This window comes from Bombus terrestris, chromosome 10 (assembly GCF_910591885.1).
Source record: "Bombus terrestris chromosome 10, iyBomTerr1.2, whole genome shotgun sequence".
Taxonomy (NCBI): Eukaryota; Metazoa; Arthropoda; class Insecta; order Hymenoptera; family Apidae; genus Bombus; species Bombus terrestris.
In genome coordinates, this window is record NC_063278.1 from 2,012,151 (window position 1) to 2,027,890 (window position 15,740).

A 15,740-nucleotide genomic window follows, 5' to 3' on the forward strand; every position below is an offset into this window, starting at 1 on the left:
TATAGACGCAAAATCTGATTGGCTCTAGGAATCTTGGTTTAAAATAACGTATAACGAATAATCGAATTTCATACTACTTTTTGTAGTACCGATGGTTCAAAACATTTGATTTTCTTCGAATTCGTTTTAAGAAAACTCAATAATGAATAATCTGCATATAATTGTATGTATAATTATGATCAAAATTAATTGTATGTATAATTAATTAATCATCGACTTTACCTTTATAACGTAGAATTACGGTAACGATAATTGTAATGATTAACTAACAAATAAGTGATGATTTTAATTACACTATCAATACCAATGACGATAACGAAGCAATAAAGATGACAATATGCAATAGCAATCATATTAATCGTAATAAAAGATAGTAAAAACAACATTAACGAAAGCGATAATGATGTCGTTATACAATGAATTGTTATTGTGTCACACTATTCAAAAATGTGTACAAAACTTAAATTTAACGATAATTGATCTGTATAAAACGAATATAGCTAAACGTACACAGGATTTCGTTTATGAAAAGAGCGATATATTCGTGCAATGATTAAGATTTTGTGTAAGAATAATGAAAATTGCACGATCTCCCTTTTGATCAAAATGCTTGTCTCCTTTTGATACACATACATACATTGTTCATACAAGTGTGTGTCAATCAATATAAGTTTCCATTTCAATTGCATACTTTCAGCAATATGTTATTAAATCGAAACCGTATTTACATATAATTGTCATTGTAATATCTAATAGGTCTTCGATTTTCAAGCAATATTTCGTATTACTTGCAAGCGAATCAAAGATAGATTGTAATTGAATGAATCGCATCGATGAGAGGAAGAAAATGGAACGAAGAGAATAAGGTGAAATTCAATGGAAGGGAGGATAATGTAAGAATAATAGCACAGTAGTACTAGTGCATCAACATGCATCAACCATGCGACGCCGCGAGACTATCAATGTGTACCTACAAACTTATAACGAACATCAAAAATAGGAAAAACGAGAGATCGCCGATTTTTGGTTAGTTTCTTCATAGATCTCAAATTGAAAAATAAAGACAATGTAGCCGTAGTGAATTTGAAGCATTTGAATCGTATGCATGTCAAAGAATCTACGATTACACCTTTGCATAAACGTTCAATTTCCCGAATGAAGCATTACAAACTTAAAAGTATCATATTATATTTATGAATTGTTAAAAAGATGCACGGCGTAAAAATGAACCGTACAAACAAATGTACAAACGTGCTGATCGGAAAAATAAAGTCATTGGTCGGTCGTAGATCCTTATAATTAACTTATATATACATATATATATAGTGTGTGTATATTTACGTGTACATATATTTATATATATACGCATAGTGTATATGTGTATATATATATATATATATATACACTGACAGATCATATAACACGTATGCATCGTATTACATGATCTTTCAAGTAAATTTAAACAATATATTACAGTATTTTTAGTGAGACTATATACACATAGCGAAGGACTTGAACGAAAAAGAGCGTTCACTTTTGTCGCCTTGGTATTTACAAAATAACCTTACGTGCCAACGTATTTTCGACAATATTTGATTTTTTTAATGTCCTTGCTTTCTGCCTTTTTTGTTGATTTTAATACTGCACACATCACACTCATACGCACACGCATGTAGCATTACAGGCACACACGCACACACACACGCGCGCGCGCACGCACACACACACACACACGCAAACGCAAAGATGGTTTACAGGATCAAATATCGATGTTTAACAGATCGATTTTTACGTTTCAGACAATAATAAACGCTTTTGCATTTATACCAAGATCATCGATTTGGTAGGAAAATATGACTAACAGCTGAAGATACACAATAAAGAATTTCTCTGCCCTTTTTTCTTATTAATAGTCACCAGCCAACGAATTCTAGTCGAAGAACAATCCAATGACATGTCTGTACCAAATTTACTCAAATTTAACCAGGGTTAACCGAATATACAGTTACATTGCTCAACGCAAAAGTTTGGAATACATAACAGACGTTCCACTTTCCAAATGAAATGCTTGATAATGTTAACCTTTCATTGGGAAAAGCTTGTCCTTTTTGTATAATACAGTAGCTAATCGATCGATTCCGATGGACCCTGACCCCATCGAGATTTTATTCTTATTATTTTGTTCGAAGTGGAAGGAGAAGTAGGAGGAACGTCATCGTTAACTTTCCGTTTAACGCTTAACACAATACCACTCTTTGGAACGAACTTTGAATGAGAAGATGTCGTTTTAGATACATTGTTTTCCAAGTTTGGTGGCGTAGATGGAAACGGAGGGAAATCCTCGTCTTCGAGACCTGGGGGTTTCGGTTGTTCAGGGGCTATGTTTCGTTTGAAAGGTTCTGGAAAGGGATTTTTGTAAGGAATTCCCTCATGAGTAGGAGAATCCGTCGAAGTTAAACTTGACAGATTTGCAGATGGTTGGGAAATTAAAGACGAAGATGTAGTGATTCCCATAACTGATGAAAGAGCTGTCGTTGTTGCAGATAAACTTGATGGAATAGAATTTTCGGTGACCCTGTTTCCTGGCACTATTGCGGCAGATGCAGCTGCGACGGCCGCTAATTCCTCTTCTGCTTTTCTAATTAAATCCAAATCGCTTAATGAGCTCAAAGTACCCTTACTTTCTTTCTCTTTTGAAATAGATTCTCGATGATTAGATGACGATTCCACTATAGATTTCTCCGAATTGGATTTATTTAATCCGCTAATTGTAAGTTTTACACCAGGCGATGAGGAATATTTTTCCGAATTTTGATAAATCGAAGAATTTGCAGTAGTTAAGAACGTGGCACTAGGTTTAGAAGGTAAATACGGGTCTACTTTAGAGCTCTCTTGTCGTTTGACGTTTGCTAAAATCTCTTGTAAATTTGGAGGTATCGTTATGTTTGAAACTTTTTCGAGAATCGGTTGAGTGAACTTTGAAATACCCGTGGGTGGTGGTGGTGTAAACGATCTCGTGTCCGAAGGACTGTAAGCTTCTTCGCATTCATCGCTGGGCGGTGGGTCCAGCCCTAAACCCTGAAAGACCAACAAAACCACAACTTTAAAAATGTTACACAGTCTGTAACTCCATTCTTATCTTTCTTTCAATTTCGATATCCTCTACGGACGTATTAACAAATCACTGTATTCGGAAAATTAAATGCGTACGACATGATTAATTTCTTTGCAATAAACAAAGTACAATCTTAATATCATCCACCAATCTCCGCCGACATTGTTTTAGATTTAACCATACTAATTGATATCTGTTGACAGAAGGAAGAATTGAGATGAAGACCGGAAATGAAAGGACCTAGAGCTACTGGCAGACTTCTACTACTTGTTTAATATATGTCGCGTATTAATATATTTTTCCTTTTTCTTTTGCCAAAAGATAACGACGAACATGAAAATTATAGAGAACGTACGCCATTTGTATTTGTAATCGTAATGATATGTAGGGATTCGAAACACGTGATCATTTTAAATCGTAAATGAAATTTATACAATTGTACAAATAGATAAGTTTAGGTGAAAAAAAAAGTAAAAAGAAAAGAAAAAAGTATATCTTCCCACCTCCTTCCCTCCCGCCCTGGCAGAGGTAAAAAAACCTCAGTGAAATATGTTGGCAAGAAGTAAAAATCCGAGCAGCTCAAGGATAGGAAGAGGATATCCGGATAGAATTGAAATCAATTTTATTTACAATAGGATAAAAGGAAAAACAATAACATTCGATTTTATAAAAAATAAATCTTGTTAAAATTCTCACCGGCAGAGTAGGCGTTGATTCACCGAGAAATGAGGAACTAATATTCTGTATTTGTTGCTTCTGTTCTTCGATTTGTCTATTTAGTTCTTCCATTTTTCGTTGGAGTTCGGTCGAATTTTTACTGGAAGAAATGATACCATTATCGAGTGTAGTAACATCGTGAATACCCAATGAACCAGATATCGGAGCTACTGTGGTTACTGATGTCGATGTAGGACAAGTTCGTAAGTCAAGATCAATATCTTCCTCGTCCATCTGGCCAGGACTATATGGCTCGTCACCATCGTCCTCGAGAGGTACTTTACCAGGCGAAGAGGTAAGATCGATCTTTGACGACAATTCAGGGACTATTTTACATATGGTCGCAGTATCGAGTAACGTACTCCTCGACATTCCTATATGTGCTCTATTTAAATTGTCAAGAGTGGTTTGAGTGACGGGATGTTGTTTTTCTTTCGTAGACTCGGTCGTGCTGACCGTGGTAGCCGGTGTTTTGTGATATGTACTCGTTGCGGTTGCCAAGGAAGGTGATGATATCGGGATCGTTGGTGTCGCGGTAGAGGTAACAGAGGTAGATACGATGATTGTCGCGTTGCTACCATTGCTAGACTTATCTTTCGAGGCACCTATTAAAGGTGGCGTGTAACTTCGGTCGGTATCCTTCTTCGATAATTTCATCGGTATGCTTGAAGACGATATGCCAGCCGGACGTTTTCTTTTGTTGCGAACAATGATTCCTAGAAGAAGATGCGGTCTGTGCTCCTCGAAGCCAGGCCCGTTCAAAGGTAAGAGAACCTGAGGTATCGTGCTTTGACTTGAGAATGGCATTATATAAAAATCCTTTATATTCTTAGAAACATTTCCAACGACTCCAAGTCGACTTCTACTGTTCAAATAACTATACAGTGTTATATACGGAATCTTTTCTTCGTCATTCGCTGCGGTAAGTCGAATTACCAAAATCTCTTTCGAACCGGTTTTCTTCATCTTCGAGATATAATCCCAAACAGTTTCGTGACTTATTCGTCCAACAACGTCAACTGTATCTGGTAGATCGTCCATCAAATCTTTCGCGTGACCACTCACCTCTTGCGCGGTGATGAAGAATTTTGCAACATCCACCATGTTAACGAAACCCCTCCAAACCGTTTGCCATCCTCCTGCTTTCGGAGTTTCACCCTCGAGAGTCGATGATGATTCTTGTTCCCTTTCTCTATCAACTTCTTCGTTAATGTCTGGTGTTTTGATATTAACCGTTGAAGACGGTTCTCTGTCTGACACGTCGGAATCATTCCCATCAATGATGTTGGTAGTTGCTTCGTCTTCGATATGCCGCCAAAGCCGATCTTCGATAGATTTTCCGGCCGATGTTCCCGTTAAACCTGACAATTCCTCTTTCTTTTCCGTTTCTCTTTTCTTCTCGTCTTCTCTTTTGTCAACATTCTTCAGTTCAGAATAAGCACTATTGCGACTTCTCAAAATATTTTCATTGCTTTTGTGTCGTTCCCGTTCCCTCTCTTTCTCCCTGTCCTTCTCTTTTTGCTTAGCTTTATCTCTGCTACTTTTTTCACGGAGCTTTAATTTCTCCCGATCTCTAGTTCTGGATCTCTCTCGATCTCTTTCACGATCCCGTTCTTTTTCCTTATCACGATCTTTTTCTCGTTCACGCTTCCCTTCCTTATCTCGAGACCTTCGTTCTCTGCTTTTCTCTCTAGTTTTACTGCGTTCCCTATCGTCTCTGCCGTGTTTATGTCTACTTCTACTGATACTTCTACCACGCCGATCGCTCGTACCCTTTGAACGGTTACTCTCCTTCTCCTTTCCCCTTTCTTTTTCTTTATCTCTTTCTTTCTCCCTACCTCTATCTTTGTCCTTTTCCTTCCTTTTCTTATCGTCCAAGTTCCTCAATTTTTTCGCATCTTCCTTGCCTTTTAATCTTTCCTCGTCGATTGCCTTTTCTATATCTTTCTCCATATCATCCACGGTCGAACTTATGCTGTCAGCACTGTTCAATGCAGTCACGATATCTTGCACGGGAGTTTTTGGATCCACATGATCAATACCACCATCATTCTCGATTATTTGTTCACCTTTGTGCGTTTTAACGACGATAGATTTAGCCTGAGCCATTAAATCTAATTCGTTTTTCTTAATCATTTCTAACTGATGCTTCGTTTCTTTCTCCCTCCATTCAGCCAATTCTTGACTGGCCATTTCATCAGGACTTAACCGCACCACCGCATCTGGCGTCAACGATCTATCAGCTATCTTTCTAAACAATGTTAGATTCTTCGTATCTTTTATATTAAATACGAGACTTCTGTATTTGGCTTTGTACTTTGCACCGGTGTCTTTGAAATATTTATATAACTCTAATTCGATATTATAAGCTAGGTCCGCTATTTCCTCGTCGGTAAGTTTCAAATCTTCGGTTTCTTTTATACGGCTGGATAACAATTCTGTCAAAGTTTTTCGTATATTTAATCTTATAGGTTCTGTCTCAGGTTTTCTTGGTGGGCTTGGTTTAATCTGCTGTTGTTTCGATTGTATGATTGCCTGTTTTGATTCTTGTTTCTTTGTATTTGGTGTTTGTTTCGGTGACACAGGCACACCCAATTGCTTTATTTGTGGTTGAGTAATCAATTTTGTCGTTTTTAATAACAAAGGACTCTTGTTTGACCCTGGCAATAACGTTTGTTTGATTTGTATTGATTTTGTAGTTGTCGATTGAGTTTGCTGTTGTTGTTGCTGCTGCTGCTGCTGCTGTTGTTGTTGCTGCTGTAATTGTAGTTGCTGCTGTTGTCCACCAGAGATAAGTGTAAATTTTTTATTTCCTGCTGTCAAAATCATTTGCTTAGAACCTGGTACTTTTGCGTACGTCATCTTCGGAAGATTCTGTCCTTTTGCGGGTGACAGTAGTGCAGACTTTGTCTTAAATCACATTTTATTAAACATTTAGCATGAAAATAAAAAGCATACAGACCATGAAAAGCAAACAATTCAAAAGAAGATCTCTATACTCACTGTTTTACCAGGTATTTGTGTTTGAATAGTCGTAATTGTTTTTCCTATTTGCAGTGCACCAAGATTATTTGTCCCAACCACTTCAAACGTAGGATGTTCCTTTAACCACGTACGCAAATTTGATCTTGTAGGAGCGTCTGAACCTTAAAGGAACAACGACAACGATGAATAGAAATATCTCTTTTCTTTTCCCGTGAATATAAACACCATGATAGATATATTTAAGCTACCTGTTAATATTCTTCCACTTTTCCTCTCAAAAACGATAACTCGAGCATCGGATTTCGACTTTGAAGCAGGGTCGAACGGTGACGACCTTGTTCCTTTTGGACTAATTGTTGGTCCTGGTATTGGTTTGTCTTTGGTCAATGTTTCTTGGGCATGTGCAAGTATACATGCGTCGGAACAGTAAATGCTCGAGTTTCTTGCTTCTTTTTTACAAACAACACATTGCATACTACTAGAATATTGAACACCACCATAGTCACAACTAGATTGTATCAAAGGCGATGATTCTCCAGTAGATGAACTCTGATTAACTGTAGGAAGGTTTTTTGTATTCTCAAATACAGTGTCAGATTGAATCCGTTGCTTTCCAGAAGCACTCTGGGTACTCAATTTAGCTTTTATCTCTTCATCTTTCTTTTTAGTGCAATTTGGGCAAACCCATTCTATTCCTTTCTCCTCCATTTGTTGACCTAGATAAAAGAGAGGAAACAAAATAGAAAATAGAACTAAAACTCAATATATACATATTTTATGCTTTATACAATCGCACTATTTATACAAAATAATTACAGCATTTTTTCGTCTTACCCATTGCTTTGCTGACATGTACGCATTTTCCATGAAACCAATCTTCGCATACATCACAACAAATCATGAAACGATTGTTATGCGGTCTTTTGCATATACACCAAAGTCTATCAGGATCATCTTCTGAATCTGAATTATCCTCCTCCTCTTCTTCTTCCTCTTCTTCGTCTTCTTCGCCGACTTGTTTCCGATCTTTCTCTTTTATATCTTCCTCCTCTTCATCCTCCTCTTCTTCGGCTTCCTCCTCCATATTTTCTTCTTCCACCCGAATTGCGCATTCATTTTTCTCACCTTGATCTATATTCGCACGAATTTCGTGTTTGATAGACTGCGACGATGCCCTTTGTTGCATTGTTTGTACACTGTAACCTCTAGCAAATATCAAATATAATCTGAAAATTATATAATTTAATTTTATTTGGCTTGGTTACGTACCCGTGCTTCTCCATTCGTTTGGCAGGTTCAAATGATTTTTGAATAGGTTCAGTACTTTTAATTTGTAATCGTTTGCTTCTGGTAGCTGGTGCTTCGATGGGAGGTAACGTAATTACTCGTCCACCACGAATAATTTGAATAGGTTCCTTATCGTCTTTGATAAACTTTTTCCCTGGCTCTTTAAGTTCATTTGTATTCGCGCTAGTTGTTGCCATCGTTGCAACTGTTGCTGTGCTTGTCGTAGTTGTTGTTACGATTATTGTCGCAGAAGCATCCACCGATTTGGTACCTTCTTGCTCGGATGTGATCAAGGAAGGAATAAGCATGTTATTTGAAGTTATCGACTCCGTCGCAACACTTCCTCCTTGTTCTACAAGCGCAGCCTATACAGTTGAAAGATAAAGGAAAAGTCAAAAATGAAAAAAGAGAACCGATTCTATCTCGTAATAAAAATTAAGTTTTCGATATAGCCTCCAATTAAAACACTAATGCTATTAAAAGCAAAAATCTTAATACATGTTCAGCCAAGTCGACTCCAAGTTCTTCTTGTAATAATAACGCTTCAGCCAGTAATTCCTCTTCATGTTTACTAGCTTCCATTTCCAATGTAGCTAGTAGATGTTCCTCGCCTTCTATAGCGCCTACAAAAGATATTCGAGATTAGAATAATAAATACATATATGTGACAACTGTTTCCACACATCTTTTATTTAAGATTAGCATCTTACCCGACTTACCCGAGTCCAGAGCTGGTTGTAATTCTTCTGATACGTTAGATTTTACAGCCGGCTTAGACTCTGCTTCATGATTTTCTATCAAACAATCGTGACTTTCTCGCTTTTCCGTAGAGATAGATGTTTCAGAATGTGTAGTTCGGTCGGAAGACATAGAAATAATACCTTTAATCACAAAATTTTGAATAATTTTGAACGTATAACAATTTTTTTTCTACGTATACAAGTACAAACCTGAACGATTTGATGTTATGGGTGATGTCGATGTCGACGATGATGACGGTGAATGTGTTACTTGCATAAGAGAATTTCCAGAAGAAACAACAGCTACAGACGGTGTTACTACATTTTCTTGTACTTTTGAATCACCATTTGTACCAACACGACGAATAATATCTGGGGTTGAAAAAAGAGCAGGACCTAAAGTATCCACCATGTACGCTGGTGATTTACGATTCTCTTTCTTTGCATGTTTTTTCATACCTAAAAGCAGGTTAAAATTTAAGTGAAATATTTCATATATAGCTAGTGTATTAGGTAAGATAATCAATGAGAAAGATATATAGGGAGAATAAGGTATTACAGGTAAATAAGCTACTCGTACTAACCATCAAAAACTTTGATCTCTGTTGTTTTATTGGTATCGATTTCTATTTTCGTAACACTTTCCAGACCGTCAGATTTTCGTTTCTCTTTCTTCGGATCGCAAGATTTAATTTTTGAAATAACAGCAGGCGTCGTTACTTTAGCCAACTGTTGGGATTGCTGCTGTTGCACATTTGAAATCTGACTTTGTATCATGGCAGGCTGTTGTGTTGATGACACTTGTGGTATCACTCCTTTCATTTGCGTTATCGATAAGTTTGACGTTATAGTTTTAGTAGTTACAGGTATTTGGACCAGTTTGCCATCTTTGGTCGCGAAGAATTTGGTTCCGGTTTGATTAAAAAATTTCCCTTTAGGAAGAATCACCTGCTTCTTTACGTCGATATTTTTAAGGTCATTCGACTTCATAAGCACTTGCTTTTGTACAAAAGTAACTTTTTGATTAGCTCTTCCCTGTCCTGGTTTTGTAAGAATCATGTCGCCCTTAACCATATTAGCATTGATCAAATTCGCTTTAACTTGGTTCGTCGTCTGCAACGGTTTTTCAAAATTACCCGATACATCTTGATTTATTATCGAAGACGATTCGTTGCGTTGCGATTCCTCTTTCTTCCGACCAATAACGGTTTTAAGCTGTCTCTTGCCTTTAACGAAACCAAATCCTCCTATTGAAAGGAAAGATAAAACCGTCTTTAATCTACCATTAGTTCACGCGCCTTATTATCATTTTATGCAAATAGCTATCATAGAACATATAGTCATAACTCGTGTTGCTACTCTCATACCCGATTTTTCATCTTTCTCTGGACTCTTCATGGCATTTACAGCAGCAGCCATTTCCATATCTAATCGACGAACTTGTTCCATATCCATTTGTTTGTTGGGCCCTCTTCTACGAGTAGCTACCATACTTCCTCCTCTGGTAGTAAGCCCTTTTCTACCACCTCTAGCTCTTATACCACCTCTTCTAGGACCTCGAGGACCAAAATCTGAATCATTGTCAGATGGTGGCTCTGACTCGGATGATTCACTGGATGACATTAACTCTTCTTCATCCTCGTCATTAGATCTTCCTTGATCTAACCAAAGAAAGAAGAGTAATAAGAGCTATTATGATATCAATAGCATTTTTGATAAATATGATGGAACAGCACAATATGATTACGTTTTCCAACACCTTGCTGCAATATATTCCTTGGAACCGGATGTCCAACAGATTTAGGCGTATTTGCTACATTGGCCGACGATCTCGTGTTACTATTACTGGTAGGAACAGAAGTCGGGGGGAAATTTTTTCGCGGCCGACCAACTGGTTTACCCTGAGATAAATATCGTAACAATCGACTAATTCGGTTCTCTCAGACTACCTAAATACTCACAGTTTTGGTTGTAGCCTTTGGCTTGATCATGACAGTATTCTCAGCTTCGCCGACAGGCGACGATGTTTTAGATGTTCCAGGAGCAGGAGAATGTTGATGTGCGTATTGTAAACCATCGTCGGAAGTAGGTGAATCGATAACAGGTAATGGATCCCTTGGTTTTGGATCAGAAGGTGATAATCTACTTGTGTAGCAGTGATCCAACTTAACGCTATACCTTATAGAGTTTTGTTGTTCCTCTACTGTTAACATATCTATAAAATGTAACGATTGCAATTTATATGAATGGAAAGGTGGTATGAATAATATAATTTTAACGATACAGTGTATTATAGAATAGAAATAATAATAATAATAATAATAAAAATACCAAGCATAGCTGTGACATTTTCTCCAAGAATTTGTTTTGCCTCTTCACTTTGTAAAGCTGTCTCTAATCGTTCCAACTGTTCTGGATCCATTTCCATAAAAGGATCAACTAAACTGGTTGCATCACCGGTAGATGTACCAACAGAATTAATTGCAGCAGATGTAAACATTGGAGGATCTACAGTTAATGTAATATCTCCATTTTCTGTGTCTGTCTCTGCTTGTCCTACTCTAACAACGCTGACATTTGCATTAGATTGATTCACTGAAAATCAATATGAATATTCAATATTTAGAGTTGACAATCCAAGTTATCCAAATAATGTAACTTACTAATTAAAGTCTGCAAAGTTTCTTGGTCGACAGATATAGTACCATCATCATTGACAATGATAATTAATGTATCATCCTTCTTTCCTGATCCGCTCTCTTGTGGCTCGATAATGTACGAGCTAGACATTTTTTTCTAAGCTAAATTACTGTCGCGGTATTTACTGTTTTAATCAAGCTGTCTTGTCAAAAAGGACAATTGCAAGATGTCGCATCCGTTTCAGTAATAAGTCGTTGTATCCGAAAGAATGAAAGATTATATACACTTCTAAAATAGAAGAGCAAACATTCGAACAAGCATCGATAGTAGAAGAGATAAACAAGAATACCAATTAACTCGCCACGTTCTTAGTTAAATGAAAATGAAATATCGTTGCTATGCAATTGAAGCTGCCGGGTAAGGCATCGAAATAGGTTGCGAATCTCACAGAATAAATTTTTTAAGATACATCAATATCAAAAATCAGGAGAAATGGAGAAAAAATAAAATAGCAAGTAATAAAAAAACTATGGTATACACACACACACACACTCATAACCACGTACATATGTAGTATTATCGTTTTATTCGTGTTTGTCGCGTTGTTACCTATTCTATTAATGCACGATTGCGAAAATGGTGTTGAAAATAATAAACAGCACAAGATTTTTTTTAAATATCAAATTAAAGTGATATTAATTAATAGCAGAGTAGTTAAATACACAACACCTTTAATGTCACACTTTGTAAGGAACATAACGTTCACGGTCAAGTAAACAGTACCGCCAAGAAAAGGATAGTCGCCATTTTGTTTGATTCAGCCAAGTAACGTTCCCCGAAAATTTTCGGACCTCCGTCGTTGTTTCGTTGTTATTAAGTTATTCCATAGGAGAATTACTTGTATGGAACTTCATCCACGAAACTTTGGTCAAAATAACGTAATTAGCAGAAAAATAACACTTTTTCAACGATACATGATGTTACGAACGCACTTGTACCTTCCTGCACATACTGAGACGCTGCGCGCTCCTCGTTGCGCAACAACAAGAAGAGCAAACCACTAGCGCTATATGTACCGCGCTAAATACACCACATTTAATCGTGGCTGACGATATAAAAATTTCATTTTTCTTAGTTCCATAACTGTTTCTCATTTTTCTCATTTGCAGTACATCAGTTTCCAATTTATGCTATCATTAGCTTTTACACTTTTCACCGATACTATTTTCGTATTCCAAATTCTCTACCTAGTTGTAAGAAACGATGTTTGATCATAATATAGAGAATTTTCAATCACAGTTATAAATTACATTGTACATACATATCCTGACCTATTTTTTCTCATTTTTCTTGTTAAATCTTAGGCGAAAACGGAAATTTTTATATAGTCGAAGACATATTTTAAAAGAGAACAACAGAGATATGTCTTATTTATTATCATATATCGTATATATGAGTTAAATAATAAAAAATCAATTTTCGCACTTTCGTCTCTAGCATATTTGATAGATCGTATTAAGCTTGATGCGAAACTTGGAATAACGATAAATTAGAAGTAGAGAATGGCTATCTAAAAATTGGATAGATGAAAGTATAGCAAAGCAAAAAGCACAGAGTATGGAAGAATCGCGTTTGTGTGTGCAGTGTCACATGTGTCATCTATAGTTTGTTACTCGCACAAGATAGCATTTGAAGAAGTTCTTGCTCTTACTTACTCGTGCTTACAAAATATGGATATGGAAGTGGAAAACATTGAAAATATAGAGGATGTAAAACTCGATAATATATCGAAAGTGAAGAAAAAAAAACGAGGAATTGTATATTTATCTAATATACCTAAATACATGAATATCACGAAAATTCGTGAATTATTTTCTATATACGGGAAAGTTGGAAGAATCTATTTACAGTTAGCAGAAAATGGTTAGTCATTACGGATAAAACAACAAAATAGTCAACATAGTAGTAGATAAATGTTCCACTTATATATAGCATAACCTCTATTTAATAGTAGTCAAAGGTATTTGCGACTTTAAAACAATATTCGCTTGATCTTTTGATAACAATTATAAGATTTTTCTATAGACGAATATTCATTATATTTTTTCCATACAGAACTGGGACGCGATGATAAAACAAAGAAACGAAAGAAAGTTGGTACAAGGTTGTTTACAGAAGGTTGGGTTGAATTTGAAAGTAAGGCAGTAGCAAAATATGTTGCGACTACATTAAACAATACACAGATCTCATCTAGAAAAAGAAGCAAATTTTATGATACTATTTGGAACATAAAGTATCTACCAAGGTAACAAATTGCTTTTCAAACTATAACTGTAGTTTATTATGTAGAAATAATTTAATCTTATATCGTGTTTATTAGATTCAAGTGGATTCATTTAAGTGAACGTTTAGCTTATGAACGAGCTGTACATAAACAAAGATTACAAGCTGAAATTGCACAGGCAAAACGGGAAGCAAATTTCTATTCACACAATATCGATAGAAGTAGGAAGCTACGTCAAGTACAAAAAGATGGACATAGTAGTTTTGTACCGCCTGAAATAAAACAGAGGGATACCGATGTTGAAATCAGAAGCAAAAAGGAAAATGAACCTGTAACAGATAGAACAGATTTCTTAAAATCCTTGTTCGGATGAAATTCTTTTATCAGGAAAACAAGTACAGCATTTACTCATAGGCATCCTTTATCTATATTTAAATAATAAATTCGTTGCAATTATCATTTGATCAACGAACAAGTGCCTAATTATCTTGTAACATGTTCTTTTATTTTTCGTATCTTGTGATATAAACAAAATAAAATACTACAATTGTTCTACGTAAATTAACGAATGGAATTTATAGAAATTAAATGCTTAATGTTCCATTTAACATTTAGCATGAAAGTATATCATGAAAATATACAAAATATACGTTAAATTTATTCCGATAAAGTATTCTACTTATATCTAGTTGGTGTTTTTATCTAGAGAAATAGATCCCGCATAACGATATATACGCTATACCGAAAAGTTTAAATTTCCTTAAGTGGCACATTATAAAATTGCATCAAGTTGATTTTAGTCTGTTGAAATTGATCATCGAACGAATAAAGGCCTTCTCTTCTTCGATATATTATATTTACTTTGTTTAACACAGTTTATATATTACATATTTGAGGGAAGAAAAGGAGCAAAATTCCAAGTGCTTGCAACGCTCTTATCATATTGGGTCAATCCTTCTAACGCTTTAGGATCTGAAAATTTCGTAATAACATTTCATTTTTCTTATAATTAATGTAAAAGTCAAAGAAAAGAAAAGATTTTAGAGAATCGGAATATATGTATAGTACCAGCAGTTCGTAGATAATCATCCAGTGGTTTCTTAAAAACAGTAGTCGGTATTGCCATGCACAATCGTGGATATAAAACAGAATCGTTCGATAAAGCAACGTTGCAAACCACTATCCCTAACATTTTAAAATTGGCGCGTCGAACAATGGGTCCACCGCTAACGCCACCGTGCACGCAACAATTGGTTTGAAACATGTGTCGCCAGGTTTTTGATACTATTCCGCTGCTGATGGTAGGCCGTCCTTTCAAGGAGATTGGAAATCCTATAGAAAGTATTTCTTCCCCTACAAAAAAAACCGTATTATTCTGTCATAGCTTATGATTATCAACGTTCAACATGGGAGATATGTACATCTTTATATACACGTGTAGTCGTGTATGTGCGCACTTGTATGTGTGTAACAAATGTCCAAAGAAATCCTTTTAATTTGGTTAGTATTTGTACCTAATTCGTAGTCAATAATAGAGGCTCATTAGACTCAATTGAAGGGAGCTTGAAAGACGAGCCGAAGAAGGAAAAAAGACATATGGATAGTTGGATGAATAGCGAGAGAGCTTGGAAGAGGGATGGATGTTCGCAACATTTGTTCGATATCAACGAAACGTCGATTCAGCCCCTCAACGATCAATTGGCTCAATTTAGACCTAGTTATTTTTCCGTCAATGAAAGAAGGTCAGTGTTGCTGTCCCTTGCAACGTACGGCGCCACAACGTCGCCTTCTACACCATGATCTTCCTATATTCTTAATTCTTATTTTCATTACCGTTAACCAACCGGAATAACCTCCAACGGTGTGGATGCGTTACAAAAAAGTCTCGATTCTTGATATAACCGAACGTATAACTGTTAATACGAACTGCGCTAGTGATGACACCAATATGGTTTTCTTTTTCCATTTCAGC

General features: G+C 36.1%; 3 protein-coding genes and 1 long non-coding RNA gene across 13 annotated transcripts in view; 2 read left to right on the forward strand and 2 right to left on the reverse strand.

Annotated features, from left to right (window-relative positions):
• Positions 1-404: 404 nt before the first annotated feature.
• On the reverse strand, positions 405-12,525 carry LOC100650691 (microtubule-associated protein futsch). 8 transcript variants are annotated; one of them, XM_012312979.3, is made up of 16 exons: positions 12,214-12,525; positions 11,508-11,772; positions 11,176-11,439; positions 10,806-11,059; positions 10,592-10,745; positions 10,212-10,505; positions 9,429-10,091; positions 9,055-9,303; positions 8,815-8,985; positions 8,603-8,727; positions 8,087-8,469; positions 7,652-8,022; positions 7,066-7,533; positions 6,836-6,978; positions 3,812-6,742; positions 405-3,078 (listed from the first exon to the last, which is right to left on the reverse strand). In XM_012312979.3, the coding sequence occupies exons 2-16, from the start codon at positions 11,632-11,634 to the stop codon at positions 2,125-2,127; spliced, it is 7,551 nt and encodes a 2,516-aa protein (XP_012168369.2). In that variant the 5' UTR covers positions 11,635-11,772; positions 12,214-12,525; the 3' UTR covers positions 405-2,124. The 8 variants fall into 8 exon arrangements, with proteins under 8 accessions (XP_012168369.2, XP_012168368.2, XP_048265241.1 ...); XM_012312978.3 differs by having other exon boundaries at positions 12,094-12,525; XM_048409284.1 differs by having other exon boundaries at positions 12,051-12,525.
• LOC125385794 lies at positions 888-3,422 on the forward strand. Its single transcript, XR_007225434.1, has 2 exons — positions 888-1,026; positions 3,319-3,422. It is a non-coding gene; the product is annotated as an uncharacterized LOC125385794 (long non-coding RNA).
• Positions 12,526-12,886: 361 nt separating the features above from the next.
• On the forward strand, positions 12,887-14,452 carry LOC100652046 (activator of basal transcription 1). The gene is made up of 3 exons (XM_003398523.4): positions 12,887-13,407; positions 13,600-13,789; positions 13,865-14,452. The coding sequence occupies exons 1-3, from the start codon at positions 13,215-13,217 to the stop codon at positions 14,139-14,141; spliced, it is 660 nt and encodes a 219-aa protein (XP_003398571.2). The 5' UTR covers positions 12,887-13,214; the 3' UTR covers positions 14,142-14,452.
• The window catches only part of LOC100651810 (peroxisomal leader peptide-processing protease), a 28,831-nt gene continuing 27,342 nt past the window's right edge, over positions 14,252-15,740 (reverse strand). For all 3 annotated transcript variants that reach the window (XM_012312968.3, XM_048409304.1, XM_020864841.2), the window contains exons 6-7: positions 14,837-15,121; positions 14,252-14,740 (exon numbers count right to left, since the gene is read on the reverse strand). In XM_012312968.3, coding sequence (XP_012168358.2) covers positions 14,652-14,740; positions 14,837-15,121 — 374 coding nt within the window. In that variant the 3' untranslated portion in view covers positions 14,252-14,651. The remainder of the gene's footprint in view (positions 14,741-14,836; positions 15,122-15,740) is intronic.

Coding starts and splice junctions, on each gene's coding strand:
- LOC100650691 (XM_012312979.3), bottom strand. CDS start 11,634: ATGTCTAGCTCGTACATTATCGAGCCACAAGAGAGCGGATCAGGAAAG. Junction 10,746..10,805: donor CAAAGGCTACAACCAAAACT/GTGAGTATTTAG, acceptor TATTTATCTCAG/GGTAAACCAGTTGGTCGGCC. Junction 6,743..6,835: donor CACAAATACCTGGTAAAACA/GTGAGTATAGAG, acceptor ATGTGATTTAAG/ACAAAGTCTGCACTACTGTC.
- LOC100652046 (XM_003398523.4), top strand. CDS start 13,215: ATGGATATGGAAGTGGAAAACATTGAAAATATAGAGGATGTAAAACTC. Junction 13,408..13,599: donor TTTACAGTTAGCAGAAAATG/GTTAGTCATTAC, acceptor TTTTCCATACAG/AACTGGGACGCGATGATAAA. Junction 13,790..13,864: donor AACATAAAGTATCTACCAAG/GTAACAAATTGC, acceptor CGTGTTTATTAG/ATTCAAGTGGATTCATTTAA.